Here is an 18,455-nt window from a genome sequence, read left to right on the forward strand (position 1 = left end):
TTCCCAAGAGGCAGTGGACCTCTGGGTCCCCGTACTTGGAGAGGACATGAAGCCACCTTTGAGAACATTTCCCATTCCCTCCCAGATGTAGGACTTACCAGTACATCATGGTCACTGACACCTCTATTATCAGTATAGAGACCTCCATAGGGAAATGTATAACAGCAGCTATGATTTTCTTTTGCTGTCACTTTTTTTCTATGTAGTATAGCTTAACACGTTTTTATGGAGAGACTTCTAGAGTCCTAATGACTTTTACAGTTTCCAAAAGCACTCTTGTCAGACAGCTTTGCATGCCAGTACCTAAACTGTGAGCTCTCTGGTTTAGTATGCAGTGCTGTAGCCTCTGTGTTTCCCAAGACTTCTGTGTCTGTGGCAATAAGAAGCACACTTTCCTTCTGAAAGGGTGTGTGTGAGGACAGTGTGAAAGACAGCCCATGCCCCAAGGTGGATCGCATGCATCACATCCCCAAAATATCTTTGTAGCAAAGTCAAAACCACTGGTTGATGAATGCAGTGACATAAAAGCAATTTCCTCCAATATGGGTCTCAGGGAACAGACAGTGGGCCTAGTCACGGACTGCCTGTAGGTAAAGCTAGTTTTGCATAAAAGAAGCAGACTATTTTAAAGGCCTGTGTTTTACTTGAATACTGGCTCCAGGAGAAAAGGGGGAAAGGAAGGAAACTGGCATTTTGTGCATCAATGATATGCCATCCATTATCCTGGACACTTTATTTGTGCTCTCCTATTGAATCCTTTAACAAATATGTGGGGTATACAGCATTTTCCTCATTTTATTGACAAAGACTATGGATGAGAGAGGATAAGAAGAATGGTAGCTGGTGTTTAAGCCCAGGAGTGCACCCCACCCAACCACGCTGCTCCCTGAGTGAGGTGGGCGACAGGGAGCAGCTAAGGGTAGCAACAGCCGTTCTGAGAGTCTCAGGCCAGGCTGCCTGCCCAAAGGGTTTTTTTCACTGGTACAATGTTGGTGTCTGAAATTTCACGGTACCATTACCTTCTCTAGTTCCCACCTTTATAACATGAAATATGATCATATGAAAAAAGAGAGGAACAAATCCTGTGCATAACAGAAAAGGAGAAAGGACCAGAGTTGGGAGCTGGAAGTAATGAAAACACTCTTTACCAATTCCAATGTAAGCAAAGATTGGTTTTTGCCCTCAAAAATGACTTCACAATCTAGGTTTTTAAAAATGAAATGCAAAAATGTTAATATCTCATAGAATAATATGTTACCACATATTAGATAGAACCAAATTAAATTGCCAATGTTCACCCATTTATTGCCCTCCAAATGGCAATTTTATATGACTCAGCCTAATATCTAATGATTACTTGGAGTTAAGAAGTGCAACACTATATATTTTAGCTCATTCAATCCTCATGACTTCTCTCCAATGAAGTTAATGGTAGCCCCAATTTACAAGTAAGACGTTCACTGCTTTCTGTACTTCTAGATTCTAAATCCAGGCCAAAGTGATAGAAAACAGGGTTGGTTTGCAGAAAGTACATTTTCCTTGCAGCACATGAAAGATACATGATGGAGGACCCAGGGAATTATGGGGCTACCATCATGATTTCATCAAAGGAGTTCAGGCAGCTTCCTCAGTGACCTCTCCATCACTAAATTAAAGGACTGTATCTTATTGGCCTATCGGCAGCATTCAATAACCTATCCTCTAGAAAAACCCTTTATGTTTTCCTTCCTGATACTATCTGTTTTCTGTTACTTTTCTCGTTTGGTTTTTACCTTTTCCCTCCTCTGGTTGGCTGCTCCTTTTTCATCTCCTCCGCAGGTTCCTTCCATAGCCTTCCATGATATTTTGGAGTTCCCTCAAAGCTCTATCTTAGGCATTCTTCTCTGATTACTCTATATTTTTCTCTTGGGGCTATCTTACCAACATACTTGATTTCAGTCTATTCATAGCACCAAATTATTTATATCCAGGACCCAGTCACCGCCTCTTAGCCTAGATCTACATACTTTAATGTTTACTTGACATCTCTACTTGAATATCTTATAGGCCTTTAAGGCTCACTGAGTCCAAAAGTGAGTTTGTTACCTTTCCTTCCAAGTCTGGACCTCCTCCAGTATACTCTATCTTAGTTAATAGCATCATTGTTTAGTCCCTTAAATATTTTCAACCTAACTCCTTTCCACTTCTGTTTATTTCACTCTCCACCATGGTTGTTACTACTGTCATACAAACATCCCTTATGTCTTACTTGAGCTGATATAATAGACTTCTAACAGGACAGGACTCTACATTTACCTTATCTCTTCTAATCTTTTCCGCACATTGCAGAGAAAAAAAATGTAAATATCACATCACACTCCTCTCCTTTCAAATCCTTCATTACCTTCCAACTGTTGTAATGTCATGTTTATTGCACACAAAATCACTGTTGCTGCTGTTGCTCTGCTAATCTGCTAAGGAAAAGAGTCTGTGCAAAGGCCCTGGGGTAGGAGATAACTTCCAGATTCCTGAACATGTAATTTTATCTCCTACCACAGAACCTTTGTACAAACTGTTTTCTCTTTCTGGACTGCTCTCTTCATCCCCACTCCTCTTGACTAGTTGGCTCTTAATCTTATACTTCAGATCTCTGATCTGAATAGGTCCCTATGAATAAGTCAATTTATCATAGTAAAAGTTTTTGTAACATAATATACCTGCTTATTATAACATTTATTACATTTGGTGTTTCATATTATTGCCTTTATTCTGATAGGGAATTGATATTTATAAAGGTTAAGTAATATTTCTATGGTTAATCTATTAAAATTGGCTAAAACTAAAGTCACATCCAAGATTGCCAAACTCTCAACCTCTTGCTTCCTGCACCTCACCTAGTTCTTGTGTAACACTCTGTGAATCAGAAGCATTGATAGTACCGTCATTGTAACTACACCTAGGTCTATAAATCCACTCACAGCCTTTGGAGTTTTTATGTCACTCTTGATTTAAACTCAGGATTGATTTTGTGCATTTCCCCAGGCTGTATTTGACTAGCTTCAAATAAGAACAAAAACACCACATAGGTTTCATGAGGAAATCATTCAGTTTAATGGATACAATCGTATTTTTTGTTTTAATTGGTCTTATTATTCATCATTTTCATAATTCTTTTTGTTGGTACAGGCTGGGTGAGGTAGATTATCACATGTGAGTTATGCGGATTCCATGACAATCATCAACTTACAGCAATTAAGTGAAATAAAACTTTTTATAGTTGGTACAAGTACTTATTTGTTTCTAAGTTCAATTGGACAATTTAATGAGCTTAAAATGTGAAAAGAATGGCATTCTTTACAATAGCAGTATGCCCAAACAAGATCTCAATGATACATTTTTTTATCCTTTAATTTGAATCTTTCCAAATGTAAAATGTCAACCAACGTTTGCCAGAGCCACATGACTTTTATTTTTGGTCTGACTTGCCATTAGCATAATTATTGTGAGATCATGTATATTGTTGCTTATATCAGCAGTTCATTCATTTTTATTGATGAATAATATTCCACTATTCATTTATCCATTCTCCTATTAATGGGCATTCAGATTGTTTCCAGTTTTTCAATATTAACTGCTATGAAAATGTATGCACATAATAAACATATGCTTTCATTAGTCTTGTGTAAACACCTAGGAATACATTGGCTGTAGCATAGGGTAGGCATGTGTTTATAGTTAATAGTTAATAGTTTAGTTATAGTTAATAGTTAATAGTTTAGTTATAGTTATCGTTAATAGTTAATGTGTTAATAGTTTCATGAAACTATTTTTTAAGTGGTTATACCATTCTATCAGAAGTGTATGAGAGTTCAAATTACCTCACATACTCGGTATGGCCATTTTTTAATTTAGCCAAATTTTAGCCGTTCTCATAGGGATACCATGTACCTCATTATAGTTTAAATTTCAATTCCATAATGACTATTTGTGTTGAGCATCTTTTTATATACTTATTTGCCATCTATATATCTTTGGGAAAGTGTTCATTCCAATCCTTAGCCATTTTTAAATTGGGTTGTTTGTCTTATTATTGAGTACTAAGAGATCTGTAGATATTATGGATACAAATCCATATTGTTGAATGTATGTTTTGTTGAAACGTTTATCCATAAAAATATACCGTGTTTCCCTGAAAATAAGACCTAGCTGGACAATCAGCTCTAATGCGTCTTTTGGAGCAAAAATTAATATAAGTCTTATTTTACTATAATATAAGACCAGGTCTTGAATAGAATAGAATAGAATAGAATAGAATAGAATAGAATAGAATAGAATAGAATAGAATAGAATAGAATAGAATGGAATATCTGTTCTTATATAAGACCAGGTCTTATATTAATTTTTTGTTCCAAAAGATGCATTAGAACTGAATATCTGGTTAGGTGTTATTTTCAGGGAAACACGATATGTGCTCCAATGTTCATTACAGCTTTATTTAGGGTGGCCAAGACATGGAAACAAGCAAACTGTCCTTCAATATATGATTGGCTAAAGAAGTTGTAATATATACACAATGGAATACTATTCTGGCATAAGAAAAGACGAAATAATACCATTTGCGACAATATGGATGGATCTTGAGATTATTATGCTAAATAGACAGAAAAAGTTGAGAACCATATAATTTCACTGATATGTAGTATATAAAACTGAAAACAACTAAAGAACAAGACAAACAAATGAAGAAACAAAAACTCATAGACACAGACAATAGTTTAGTGGTTACCAGAGGGTAAGAGGGGTGGGGGGTGGGAGATGAGGGTAATAGGGATCCAATATATGGTGATGGAAGGAGAACTGACTCTGGGTGGTGAACACACAATGTGAGATATAGATGATCTATTACCGAATTGTATACCTGAAGTCTATGTAACTTTACTAACAATTGTCACCCCAATAAACTTTAATTAAAAAACATATAGGGCCGGCCTGGTGGCTCAGGTGGTTGGAGCACCACACTCCTAATGCCTAGGTTGCCTCTCCATTCCCACATGAGCCAGTGAGCTGCGCCCTCTACAGCTAAGATGGTGAACAACAGCTCTCCCTGGAGCTGGGCTGCTGTGAGCAGACTGAGATTGGCGTGAGCTGCTGTGAGCAGCGGACGACTGGCAACCAATTGCCTCAGCCCCGGGGGAGCGCAAGGCTCAGAATACCAGCATGGGCCTTATTATATGTGTGTGTGTGTGTATATATATATAGCAGATTTTTTTTTTCTCAAAATGTGTTTTGCCTTTTCATTTTCATAATGTTGTCTTTTGAAAATCAAACATTGTTAATTTTGATGAAGTCCATTTTATTGATTTAAAAATATTTATAGGTTATATCTTTTATGTTGTAGTTAAGGAAACTTTGCTAAATATGGTTATTAACATTTTATCCTATATTTTCTTCTAAAAGTTTTACAGTATAAAATTTACATTAAGGCCTATTATTCTCTGTGAGTTTATATTTTAATAAGGTAAGAAGTTAGGGTCAATGTTCATTTTTGTGGAAATGGTTATACTATTGTACAATATCATTTTCTGAAAAGATCCTTCCCCATTTAATTGCCTTGGCATCTTTTCAAAAATCAATTGGCCACATATGTTTCCATATATTTCTGGACTCTCTTGTCTGTTTCATTACTTTATCTGTGTAAATAGGCCCATACATTATTGCCTTGATTAATATAGCTTTACAATAAGTCTTGGAATAAAGTAGTTTGAGTCCTTCAACTTTGGTCTCTTTACTGCCAAAAGCTGTTTTGGCTAATCTAGATTTTTTGTATTTCCATGTAACATTTAGAATCAACTTGTCAATTTCAGCAACAATAACAATACAGTGCTTCATGAGATTTTTAATAGAATTGTACTCAATCCATCTGCTAACTTGAGGAGAATTGACATCTTAATAATATTGAGTTTTTTATTCAGAAACATGATATATCTCATTTGTTTAGGTCTTTAAATTCTCTCAGTAATGTTTGGTAGTTTTCCGTGTACAGGCCTTGTTATCTTTTTTCAAATTTATCTCTACATACTTTATATATTTTGATGCTATTGTAAATGATTATTTGTTTGCTATTAAATAGATATTTAATTATTGTTGCTATTAAATAGATATACATTTAATTTTGATATCATCTATCTTGCTACCTCATATTCTGCAGACTTGCTAAGCTTATTTATTAGTTACACTAGCTTTTTGTAGATTTCATCAGCTTTTCTGCATAGATGATCATGTTTGAGAACAAAGATGATTGTTCTTCTACTCCCAAACCGAATGGCTTTGATTTCTATTTTTGCCTTATTCCATTGACCAAACCTCAAGTACAATGTTGAATCGAAGTGGTGAGAGTGGATATTGTTGCTTTATTCCTGATTTTAGGGAATATTCTGTCTTTTACAATTAGGTATAGACTTTTTCATAGATATTCCTTATCAGGATGAGGAAGTTCCCTTCTTATTCCTACTTTTTGAGAGTCTTAATCAGGAATGAATGTTAGATGTTAGTAATTTTTAGTTAGTAGTTAGTAATTGTTTTACTCTAATCTGATAATTAAATCATTTTTATTGATGATTAAAATTGTAAATTACATTTGTTAATTTAAAAATATTAAACCAAGCTTGCATTCCTTGTGTAAACCCCACTTGGTCTTGATGTATTACTTTTAACATCTTGTTGGATTTGATTTCCTAAACATTTTTGAAGAACTTTTGCATCTATGTCAATGAGGGATATATGCCTGTAATTTATTATCTTTTTATGCCTTTGTCCTTTTTTGACATAAAGGTAATGCTGGCATTACAGAATGAATTGGAATTGTTTCCCCTTCTTTTTTACTTTCAGTTATTGTAAAGACCCTGAATGACAGAAAAGCATGGGATCCAAAGATATTCCACTTTGATAAAAATATAGCACTTTCTCTAACTGAATCAGTCCCTAACTTTAGTGTACATGAGAAACTACTTTACGTAAAAGTTCCTTTTAGGTAAAGATTTTGATTTAGAAGGTCCAAAATAGATCACACAGTTTGCAGTAATAAAGAAAAACCAGTCTCCCTCAGGTTATTCTGACATAGTTGATCCATATTCTGAGGATTCTTAGTCTATTCAGTGGTTCTCAAAGTATGTTTCATAGAGCAGCACCATTAGAATCACCTGGGAACTTTTTAAAAATACAAATATTCTGTCCTCACTTCAGACTTACTAAATCAAAAATTATTGGAGAGAAAGTGGCAGTCTGCCCTTCAATAGCCCTCAAGGTGACTCCAATGCACACTAAAGTTTGAGAATTACTGGACTGTGTTAATAAGAGAAAAACAAAAAGTAGTAGATACAGATGCAGTTAATTTTATATATTTTTGTTGTAAATAGAGATAATTTCTTCTATACTGACTTTCTTTCCTTTGTAAGATATATGGAAGATCTCAGAGTGAGTGAAGGGAGGCTAAGTTAAATGCTTGAGTAGTGTGGAGAAGATCTGAACAGTCATTAAGAAAATGGGGAAGCAGGCCAATGAGATTGTTAGCTACTACTGGATGTCAGCTTAGGCAAGGTGATTGTCAACCTTTATTGATGCCCGTCTTCCCAATCATTCAATATTCTCTCTAATTCTGAACTGTTCAATGTAGCGGGGTGGAGAAGGCAGTGTCTTGGATTCATACAGTTATTTTGCCAAATGGGTAGAAAGGAAGGAGAAAAGGATACAGTAATTGAGGGTATTTGTAAGAGAGTGAATTATAATAATCATGGATCATAGTCTCTATGCTGTATAAAGAAAGAAGTAAGACAAGAAGAGGAAAATTAACAGAAAGATAGTTCTGAGACCTATGGATAAAAAAGTCTTCATGAGATGGAAGAACTGTTTCAGTAGACATATTTCAGAAAATTAGCTAGCAGTGTAAATCATAATGGCTGAAAAGTAAAATGCTTGTTTATGAATGCTTGTTATTTTTATGCGATAGAAAGCTATAATATATGACCTTGATAATAGAGGTTGAGATTACTGTGCCAGATCATTGGTATTGAAAAATCACAAAATGGGTGAATAAATATTCACATTCATATTGAAGTTCTCTTTCATTAATGATGTCAATCATAGTAGTACGTGCCTGCATTGGAAATTGACATCCAAGGAACAAATCATAAAATACAGTGGCATCAGTATCATATAATATAAATTGGAAATCATCAGTGGCATAGGAAAGTTCTGATGGACACATATTAGTTTATCTGGCAGATTATTTTGAATCCCACCATAATTTCAAAATTCTATGTCCCTGGTGTGTCCTAAAGTCATGGAATGTCTTTTGATAATGAGATTCATAATTGGGATATCAATGTATGAATTGTGGTTTCACTATGCAGATACAAAAAGTAATTGAATCATAATAACTTCCTCATGTTTTCCTATTCATGACAGGAGCAAAAAAAAGTTTGCTTTGAAAGTCTCCTACCAGGACAGAAGTACAAGAATGGCAGTTGTTTCTACTGTGTCCTTCTAACATCTATTCTAATTCTGTTTTTCAAATTCACAGAGAGTGAAGAAGTTTATCAAAGGCAGGTGCTGTCAATTTCATGTATTATCTTTGGAATTATCATCGTGGGCATGTTCTGTGCAGCATTCTACTTCAAAAGCAAGTAAGATCATTTTTTCTCAAGTGTTAAAAGGTTACTTCTCAGAGGAAGCACTTTGTCTTTCTTTAAGTTCGCAGGCTTTGCTCCAGGCAGAGGGATCTGTGCAAATGGGTCCATCAAACATCTACAAATGACTTAGAATCCTTTATAGACTGTGGTGAGTGTGTACAGCATGTGCATACGTGTATGTGGTTTATCTTCATGCACATAGTTATCGTTCCTCTCTGTGATCATGAACACTCTATGTTCTTTGTACATTTCGGTTACCTGCCAGAATTAAATGCTCACTGTCTGCCCGTGACTAAGGGGTTAACTCTTCTGAACAGAGAGATCACTGCTGTAGTCTTAAACATTATCAACCAGTATCTAGCCTTTAAAAAAATTATACACACACACACACACACACACACACACACATCTCCACACTTGCCCTTTCATAGTGTTTTTATGTGATACCCCTAAAGAGGTTTTACCAAATATGAAATATGAATATTATAAAATCCATTGTGATTCACCAGTTGGGGTGCACATCTCAAATATGCCCTATACTTCCCTGGCCAAGAAACCAGAACTTCTGCAGATAAAGGTGCTTATTTGTGACTAATAAAGCAGAACAAAAAATATACATAATATATATATATGTATATGTATATATAATACATGTATATTTATTTTCAATGAATTTTGATAAAGATATTTTATTTTTGGAAATGGTATAATCTGCACTTAAAATAGGAAATGAAGATAAAAATATTAAATTTCTTGGTTTCTTATAAGGCATGTAGGCATAAAGAAGTTGGCACAGATTCTGTTCCTACAACTTGTCTGAAATCCACGCCAACGTGTAATTGCTTTTCATTGAATACATATTTTTCTACCCATTTGCTCTTCTAGAAATGGATCAATTTCCAGATATAGTCTGATTTACCTCTCTGCATGTTGTGTTTGTTGATCTTTAAAAAGAACAGCCATTATGGTTTAAAAAAATAATGGAAACTCAGGTATGAAACCAGTATTAGTAACTATTACTTTTAATAAACAATTTCAGAATAGATTTAGATTTTCAGAATTATTAGGAAAATAGTAAAGATAGAGCACATATACCCCAGACCAAGTTTCCCCTATTATTGTCTTAAATTATTAGTGTGCTTCCTTTAATATTGATACGTTATTAGAACTAGAGTTCATACTTCCAGATTTCTTTAGTTTTTACCTAATGTACTGTCTTCATTCCAGGGCCGCATCCAGGATACCACATTACATTTAATTATCACATCTCCTAGGCAACTCTTGACTGTGACAGTTGTTAGTGTTCATTTTTAAGCACTTACTCTTTGTCAGACACACTGGGCTTTTCATGGATTATCTCCCAATCCTCACAACAATTGGAATCGTGCATTATTGCTGCATTTTTCAAATAATATCAGCATTTCACTTTAAAATATTAATTTGTCAAAGCCGCACAGTAGAAAATTGCAGATAGGGTCTTTGAATTCCCGTGGTTCTAGTTTCAGTCACATGGTCTAAACCGCTCTCCCACAGCAGCTGCTTGGAGTGAATCAGGAAAGTCATGCTCTGGTGCTCGTATTTGTCTAGGGTGGTTGTGTGGCATCCTTTTTTCGTGTCAGCCAGGCCTGTATTCAAGTCTTGAGGTTGCCACTTTCTTATTATGTGTTATTATGCAAATTACACCTAGTCCCTTAGCTTCAGTTTCCTCTTTGGTAAAATGTGGCCAAAAATAATATCTACCTTCTAGAATGTGTTAAGGATTAATGGGATAATAGTGTAAAGAGCACACCATAGTGTTTAAAAGAGTAAATACTCAATGAAGCCTTGCTATAGTTAACACCTCCAGTTTTCCACACTGGAACTTAGAGGCTGGGTAAACACAGAGTGAAGTGTTCACAGGAGCTCGAGAAGGGTAATCATACCCCATAGGGCGTTAGAAGGGTCTCCTTGAAAGTGCTGTGTGCAAGAAAGAAATTGTGTATTTAACAATAAGCAAATTACTATGAAGAAGTACTTAATCACCTATTTTTGGATTATAATTGGCAGTTGTACCACATTTACATGAAAGACTGATTATAACAATCACAAGAACAGAGAACAGCTGGATAACTAGAGGATTTCCATCTTCTGGCCTGTCAGCTCTCCCTCTCTGGGCAGCCAATGGGCTCTGAGATGAGCGTCTTTTCCTGGGGCTCAGAGAGCTGTCAGAGAGTTTAATGGAAGCACTGTGCTACATCAGATTCATTATGGGCAGCTCAGAGGACTGACCCAATGGAGGAATGCTAGTGAGGATGTTGTCTCTCTGCCTGCCCAGGTGGGACACATTTTTATGAAAAATAAATAAGAAATATGAGAATGATAAAGTAATAATAAAAACTGAAGCCTTTTCCAAGTGGACTTACAGTTCTCATTAGAGTATATTTCCTTCTTCTAGTACAATTTCCAGGCATGCTCTTCCTTTATTTTTCTTTGTCTGAGAGGAATACCCGACCCCACACCAGGCATCTAATCCATATAGCTGAAAGCAATGTTAATTTTTATAACAACCAAGCCCAAGATTCTCTGTGCTCATGCTTGGAATTCAAATTCCCTTCCCAAAACCTTGAGCAGACTCTACCTTGACCTTTCCTTACTTTCACACGTACGCTAAGGTTGTTTATATGTGTATAATTTCTTTACTTCATCTTAGAACTTCCAACTCTTCTAGGATCCTAGGATCTGTCTCTCTTTGGTTTCCAAATAAATCCACCTGAACTTCCATTTTATATACTGGGATGCATAGTTCCTGGCCAAAGAAATTTAGGACTTACACGAAAGCTCACATTCTCTTGGTCATATATATTTTAGTTCCCATAATCCTTCAGATCCCACCACGTTGGTCCTGTCTCCATTCTCTTGTCAGCCTTGGTATGGCATGACCGCACAGATGGACTATTAAGCAAATTATTAGGTGATGAAAGTTTGAAGGCAGGTAATATGATGCAGTAGCACTGAGGAACACCTTCTTGAATTCAGAGGATTTTCTGACTGAGTTAATTAAACTCCAACAATTCTAAAGGACCCAATGAAAGAAATTCTCATCATTCCCAATAAGTCCATACAGTCCCATAAGAAGTTACTAGAGCTATTAATTGAGCCTTTCCAATCTGGCTGACATGGCTCACATGGCAACTATAAATTCTTGCAGGTTTTCCTTTTAATTTCAACTCATGTGGGTAAGACATGTGAGGCTGGCTGTAGGAGTCCTTAGTAGACTCTGGACATGCAGGGCATAATTCAAGTCCAAGAACGGAATTGGGATAGGAGGGGAAATGTTCCAGGAGCGGAAGCTGGGGCAAATAATTATCACAACAGGGAAAACACTGGAGGAGAAAGGAGAACTGGTGCTATAAGTAAAAAGCTGGTATGGTAGCCACCTGCCCTGACTGTTGGTTATCACCCTCTGAAGTAAGAGATTTTAGGTCACAAACAAAGCCTCTTACAGGTGGATAGTTGGATGCTCTGATATGCTCTATGCTTCTCTTCAGCAGTGAAGGTCTTAGTTCCCTAGTTGCTAAAACACAGTTGTGATAACAGTTACCTTTCTCAGGCACATGTTCTTGCCTGAGATAGCCCACATCCGATGACAAGGCAATGTGAGGCTCTGAAGGCCTCAACTTTTGTCCCAACTTGGGGTATAAGGCCATGCCAGTTTCAAAGCTTCCTGTGGCACTTGCTGAGATCTTCACTGAGATTGCATCACATACCAACACCTCCTTCTGCCCAACCCTGCTTCCTTCCTTTTGCTTCCACAGATGTTGACCCAAAGAGCCCTCCCTAGTAAAACCCTACAGGCTATCTCCATCTCAGCAACTGCTTCCCTAGGAGCTCAACCTGCAGTGTGACAAGTAATGTTTACCAACAGGCTTGTGACACCTGATATTCTACAACTTACATCTCATTCCCTTCTGATTAATTGGGCCAGAGAAACTGAAAAGTCAATGAATTATACAATTGTAACACTGACATTCGTAGGCTAGTAGGGTTCTTGTGTGCATGGCCCGTATGTTGTCTTCCCCAGAGCGACTGCTCTCACGAGAGGGCTAATGGTTCTGTGGTCCAACGCTGCTCATTTCCTCTGTTCCTGTTTTCTGGGGGAAGGTAGGAAAAAGGAAAAATGTGCATGCCTGGGAGAGGGGAGCGATGATGGAGAAGAAGGCAGGCACAGAAAAGAAGGCCCATTTATCCTGGAATATTAGCGAGTCAGGGCTTGAGTAAGAAGGAAATAAAGGAAAGCAAATTATAAAAGGATTTAGGAAATGCAGTCTGACATTTTATGAGGAAAATTCCTTTAGAGGTTTCCATTTCACAGACACTGAATTATGGAATGACTTAAAAGGTAGTATTTCTACTATTTAATTCTTAGGAGAGTAATTGGGTTCTCTCTCTGTGCCAGGCCCCCTCTCACTGCTTCATGACGATTTCCTCAGGTAGACTGTTTGCTTCATCAGTGAATCCCTGATAGGATTTTGTGGTTGTAATGTGCTTCTTAAAATGCTGATTTGATAGATTTGTTTTTAACAATATGTTACAAATTAGCTGTTAGGAAGTGGATAGATTATTACAACTGGATTAAAGCAACTAAGAGTCCTGGAGACAAAAGCCCCCCAAATAATTGAAAAGTTAAAAGAAATGGTTAAACAAACAGAGAACATCACATTGGTGTTGCAAGTTCAAAAGGGGCAGTGGTACTCCGAACCTCCAAATCCTATGGCAAATACTGCCTCTTGCTCAGGAGAGATGCTGTTAAGGCAACCTTTTCTCTTTTATCTTTGAGCCAGTGTCCTGATTCCCCTGTAGTATCTGCCCGTATAACTAAGAACGCTAAATGATGAGGACAGGGACAGATTTACGCTTCACATGGGCACTCACATTTAATTTCCCCAGTATCCATGGAAGAGAGCTTTTACAAACTCCCTTTGCAGATAAGGAAACTGACGCTCAGACAAGCTTAGGAAATAAATCATTTTGATGTAGGAAATCCAAACAAAACTGGGGGGTGGCAGAGCTGGTTTTCAAGTCCCAGTTCCTCTGATACCTGAGACCATACTCTGTGGAGTGCTGCCTGGCTGGAGAAGCTCCCTGCAAGAGCCAGTCCGCCTATGTCACCAAAAGGGAAGAGGCAAACGTTCAGGGGAGGTGATTCTGCAAAGCTTTTTTTTTTTTGTCGTTTGTTTTGTTTTGTTTGTTTGTTTGTTTTATGGGCAGTGAGTCTTCTGCTGGTAGATAATTGCTGTAAAGCTCTTGGGAGAGGAAAGCTTGGCAGTAATTTGCTGCATCCCTCTTGGTTAGCCAGCCACTGAATGACTCAAACAGCCACCCTACATATGCAAGCAGGCCTACTTTACTTGGAGTCCAAAAATTGAGGGTAGCCTCAGCCTTCCTACTGAGAATCTGTGACCTTGGGCAAGTGGTTGACAGTTCTGAGTGGTAGTGAAGAATCCAGAGTATGCAGCCAGCCTGGCTGGCTCAAGTCCAGCTCTACCACTTCCTAGCTATGTGACTCTGAGCAAATTCTTTAACTTTCTGTGCCTCAGTTTTGTCATCTACTCAATGAGCATAGAATTAATGCCTCGTCACACAGAAATTTTGTGAAGAATAAGTGAGTTGACATATGGGAACCACTTAAAATGATGCTTGGTACACAGTGGGCACTCTTTAAGAGTTAACAATTTTTATCACTTGCAAAGAAATATTTACAAAGGGATAAAAATCATTATATTCAGGGTTGATGGTAACAACAAATTAGCTGTTTCAAAACTGTAAAAAAGAAAATGCACACATGTTATGGTACATACCTCAGCCATGCAGTCAAGCTCCACAAATTTGAATTATACCCATATAAATATAACTTTGCAAGTATGTTATATGTGGCTGCTAGATGCAAGCTTCACATTTTCCTACTGGTTACTTCTTCAGAGCATTTCCAGTTCTTTGCAGCTGAACCCTCAGTGTTAGGGACCTCTTGCACCTACGGGGGTGAGGAAATGCATTATGTTTCTATCTGCCTTCAGAGCACGATTGGATGTGAATCCCTGGATGATGATGGATACTACCACCTTCTCTTCAAATTGGAAGTATTTCTTGGTGGGGTTGAAAACAGGGAAGGATTCCCTTTGTTAATGAAGTTTATTTAGCTTTAGTAAATGACAAATATAGGTGATGGAATGAGTGAACCTCAAAGAAATATGCATAGAGTTAATTTATGTAGCTATTTATATATTTATTTCTTTAAACCTACAGGAAACAAGCAAAACAAATTCAAGAGCAGCTGAAAGAGCCACAAAGTGGTAAAAACTACAGTCTCAAAGCATCCAGCACAATGGCAAAGTCAGAGATCTTGGTGAAAAATCACGTCCAACTGCAAAATGTAAGTGACATGTCTCTGCATCTCTTCCCACAGCCCACTCAGTGCTCCCGGTCCAGAGAGGGTAGGGAGCCTACAATCAAATTTTTATATATATATATATGTATATGTATATGTATATGTATATGTATATGTATATGTATACATATATACATATATATGTATATATATTTAATATTCTATAGATTTTTCCTTAAATCATCAGTGTGTGCACATGAATGCATATATGTGCTAGATGAAAGAAAAATTAAATACCAGCTCTTGATTACAATTGGTAACATAAATTAGTCTCTGGAAGCAAAAAGAGCTTCAGTTGTTTGTTCCATAATCACTTATTGAATCCTTACTCTGTGCCAGAAATTGTGCTGGCCACCAAGGATACAATGATGCCTACCATATGGAAACTTATGTGTACTAAGAAATACAAACACCAGAATCAGAGGCGGTGTATGGGCCAAGATGGTTACTATTGGAACAGAGAGGCCAACAAAGGAAGGTGGGTTGGAGCAGGTATAGAGGCTGCCTCTTGAGCTGGGTTTTGAAGAATATGAAAGGTTTGTCAGATAGTCAAAGAGCAAAGGACAAGAGACTAGAACACACAGGAAGAATAAAGTCATGTAATCCTACGAATGCATGCCATGTTCAGGCACCTCCAGGGTAAGGGGTATGAGAGAAATCAAAGGTGAGAGAGGTGGGCGGGGAGAGTTGTAGTCCTACAGTCAGCACTTCCTAAGCCGTAAACAGATCAAGCCTTAAACAGATACCAGGACTTGAAGTTAAATACAAACTCTGAATCCTACATCTTTCTAAAGTAGTTTTAATCATTTCTGAGATATATTGCAAAACACTTAAGACAAGTAAATACCATCAAAGACGTACTGAAATATTCCTCTCAGGGTAGCAACTCTTTGCCCCCACAAAGGATTGCACTTCCAGATTCTGAGGCACAAAACAAAGGAACAAAGGCCATGGTATAAACCTAGTATTTGAGTATAATAGGCAATCACTCAGGACACATGTGCACCCCTCCAAATGTGTAAATCGCTTGGAATTTATACATCATTTATGATTCTAAGAACCACTACTCAGAAAGTCGCCATTATGTTGGGCATAACAGATGTACGTAAACGTTTAATGTGGAATTCATAAATCAAAATTGTTTCCCAGCAAAATTTTGTTTAACTTGTAATCATGTCTATTTGTGGGGATTGTTCTTCACTGAAGCAGAGAAAATACTTTTGCTAATGATTTCTAATAAGTAGCATTCCACCAGCCTAAATCAAACACAGTGATGGAGGGCTTCAATTACTCAGCAACTGGACCTGTCAAAGATAAGCAAAGCCAACCACTGGTTAAAGTAGTAAGGACAGATTGGAATCAGGAATGCGCTAATGCATTATGGAAAAGGGTGCAGTGTGAACTGAACTCAACTTCAATTTGTGCAGAGGTGACTGGGTGTTTTAAAGAAAGAATTAGGGAATAAGGAAGGGAAACAGTGGGGGTTAAGAGTCAGGAAAGTGAAAAATTACAGAGTTGGTCAGTGTAAATGCGATTAGGCCAGCTGTGTCTGTTAGCTGGCAATTATTGAATTTAGGATTCTGTGCTACCACGGAGTCTCTGTCCTTCCTATTGATTACATTTCGGAGAAATGGCTTTCAGGTCCTTGAGAGACAGTTCAGAGTTGTAGGAGATGCATATACATCTCAAAGTGACAAAGGAAGCTTTACAATTTGTGAGTCCTTTTTAGTAAATGCTCTAGAAAAGGGAGGTCAGAGGCCTCAGGTGTTGGCTAGAAAAAACAGTAAATTCCTTTGAAGGCCTTGAGTTTGTTTGTTTGTTTGTTTGCTTTCAGGCAGGCCCTTTAAGCAGGGCTAGGGTCATCCTAGGGGTACCCAGCCTTTAGCTGTTAGAAACAAATGTTAGAGTTTACTCAAGTCTTTTAGTGTGGTGGTGAATGAATGGCATCATTTGTGCTGAGAATCTGTAATTTTGATAGACCAAAGTTGAAGCCTGGTCAAAAAGAGCGCTCAGAGGAGCCTGTCTGTCTAACGTTTGGTCAAAAAGAGTCTTTGTCAGTCCCTATGCATTTTACAGGGTTGCAGCCAGAACACACACAGAGTTTTATTTCTACACCAAACATGTATGATTAATAGCATTTTCTGTCTGATCTATGATCTCCACAAACTAATTTAGTTGGGAGATGGCACAATGGTTCACAAAGTGGCCACTCACAATTTTCTCATCCTTCCCCTCCTCGTAAACATTCATGTTCTTTCCTACTGCTCACTATTAAAGCAATATTATTATAAAAACAAAACAAAACTGCACTCCTCTGCTCCCCTCAACCTTCATTTGATTGGAATTATTAGGGTTAGAAAAGCAAGAAAGAAATTACTAACTGTGGGGATTCCAATACTGGAAAGACCTTTGGGTACAGATGGTTTGATTTTATTTTTCTCTCCCTTCCCCCTCTTCTCCAGCATGCCCCTCCAAGACATTTTGCGTGTTGGCACAGGGCACCAGACTGTGGGCGCAACTGGATTATTCCCAGAGGGTCCCAGACAAGATGTGGGAAAGTGTCCTTATATATTCACCTGTTTTTAATAAAGAGGGTTATATGTAGGACCTTTTGTCTCTGAGTTGTGACGTGGTCACATAGGATAACACATTTCAAGGGATCATCGGTGTAAAGGGCTGCAGAACTTGGGAGTTCAGGCAGAGAACAGATAGGAGAGGATGGCATTGAAGGACCTTAAAAAAGGAGAGTAGGTGCATTGAAGAGACATGCATGGCAATGTGAGGGGCTAAAAGAATACTTTTTCTCCTACCTTCTACGTTCTTCCAGCTGGGCTAATAATTCAAATGACATACAGCAGATTAGCTGGAAAAAATCAAATTTTAATACATGCCCACGGGGAATTCTCATAAGCATTAAAATTCCAAAGACAGTGAGGCAAAATTGGGTCTATATGACATTTTGGACAAAGGAGAAAAGGGGGGACCAGGGTCTTAGATTTTAAAAGTGAAAATGGACAATTTATAGATAGTTGAGAAAGAGCAGGAACACACATGGCAGGCAAATTCTTTCTGGGAAACCCAGCAACAATGGGACCCAGGAGGTGATCTAGTTGCCAGGAGCCTTCCTGTCTCCTGTACTTAATTCAAATTAAACTAAGCTGAATATGCTAAGGTTTCCTTCCTGGAACATGTCTTTCCACCTGAATTTCTTGGGCAGGAAATGGGGAGGGTCAAAGGTCTTTTTCTGAATCTTTTGTTTCTTAATAACCAGCTTAAAATCAATATCCCAAAAGGCCATTTTCGGGTGGCAAAATTTTGGTCCCCTTCACCAGCCATAGCATTCTACGCATTGTCAGCTTGGGCTC

The 18,455-nt window shown here is 37.6% G+C and overlaps 1 protein-coding gene across 12 annotated transcripts in view; it reads left to right on the plus strand.

Moving 5' to 3' along the window:
- The window catches only part of NRG3 (neuregulin 3), a 1,096,988-nt gene that overhangs the window by 1,048,564 nt on the left and 29,969 nt on the right, over positions 1–18,455 (plus strand). For all 12 annotated transcript variants that reach the window (XM_074339699.1, XM_074339707.1, XM_074339700.1 and 9 more), the window contains exons 5-6: positions 8,558–8,660; positions 14,949–15,075. In XM_074339699.1, the coding sequence (XP_074195800.1) occupies positions 8,558–8,660; positions 14,949–15,075 (230 nt within the window). The remainder of the gene's footprint in view (positions 1–8,557; positions 8,661–14,948; positions 15,076–18,455) is intronic.

Source organism: Rhinolophus sinicus, linkage group LG07 (assembly GCF_036562045.2).
Source record: "Rhinolophus sinicus isolate RSC01 linkage group LG07, ASM3656204v1, whole genome shotgun sequence".
In the NCBI taxonomy this organism is placed as follows: Eukaryota; Metazoa; Chordata; class Mammalia; order Chiroptera; family Rhinolophidae; genus Rhinolophus; species Rhinolophus sinicus.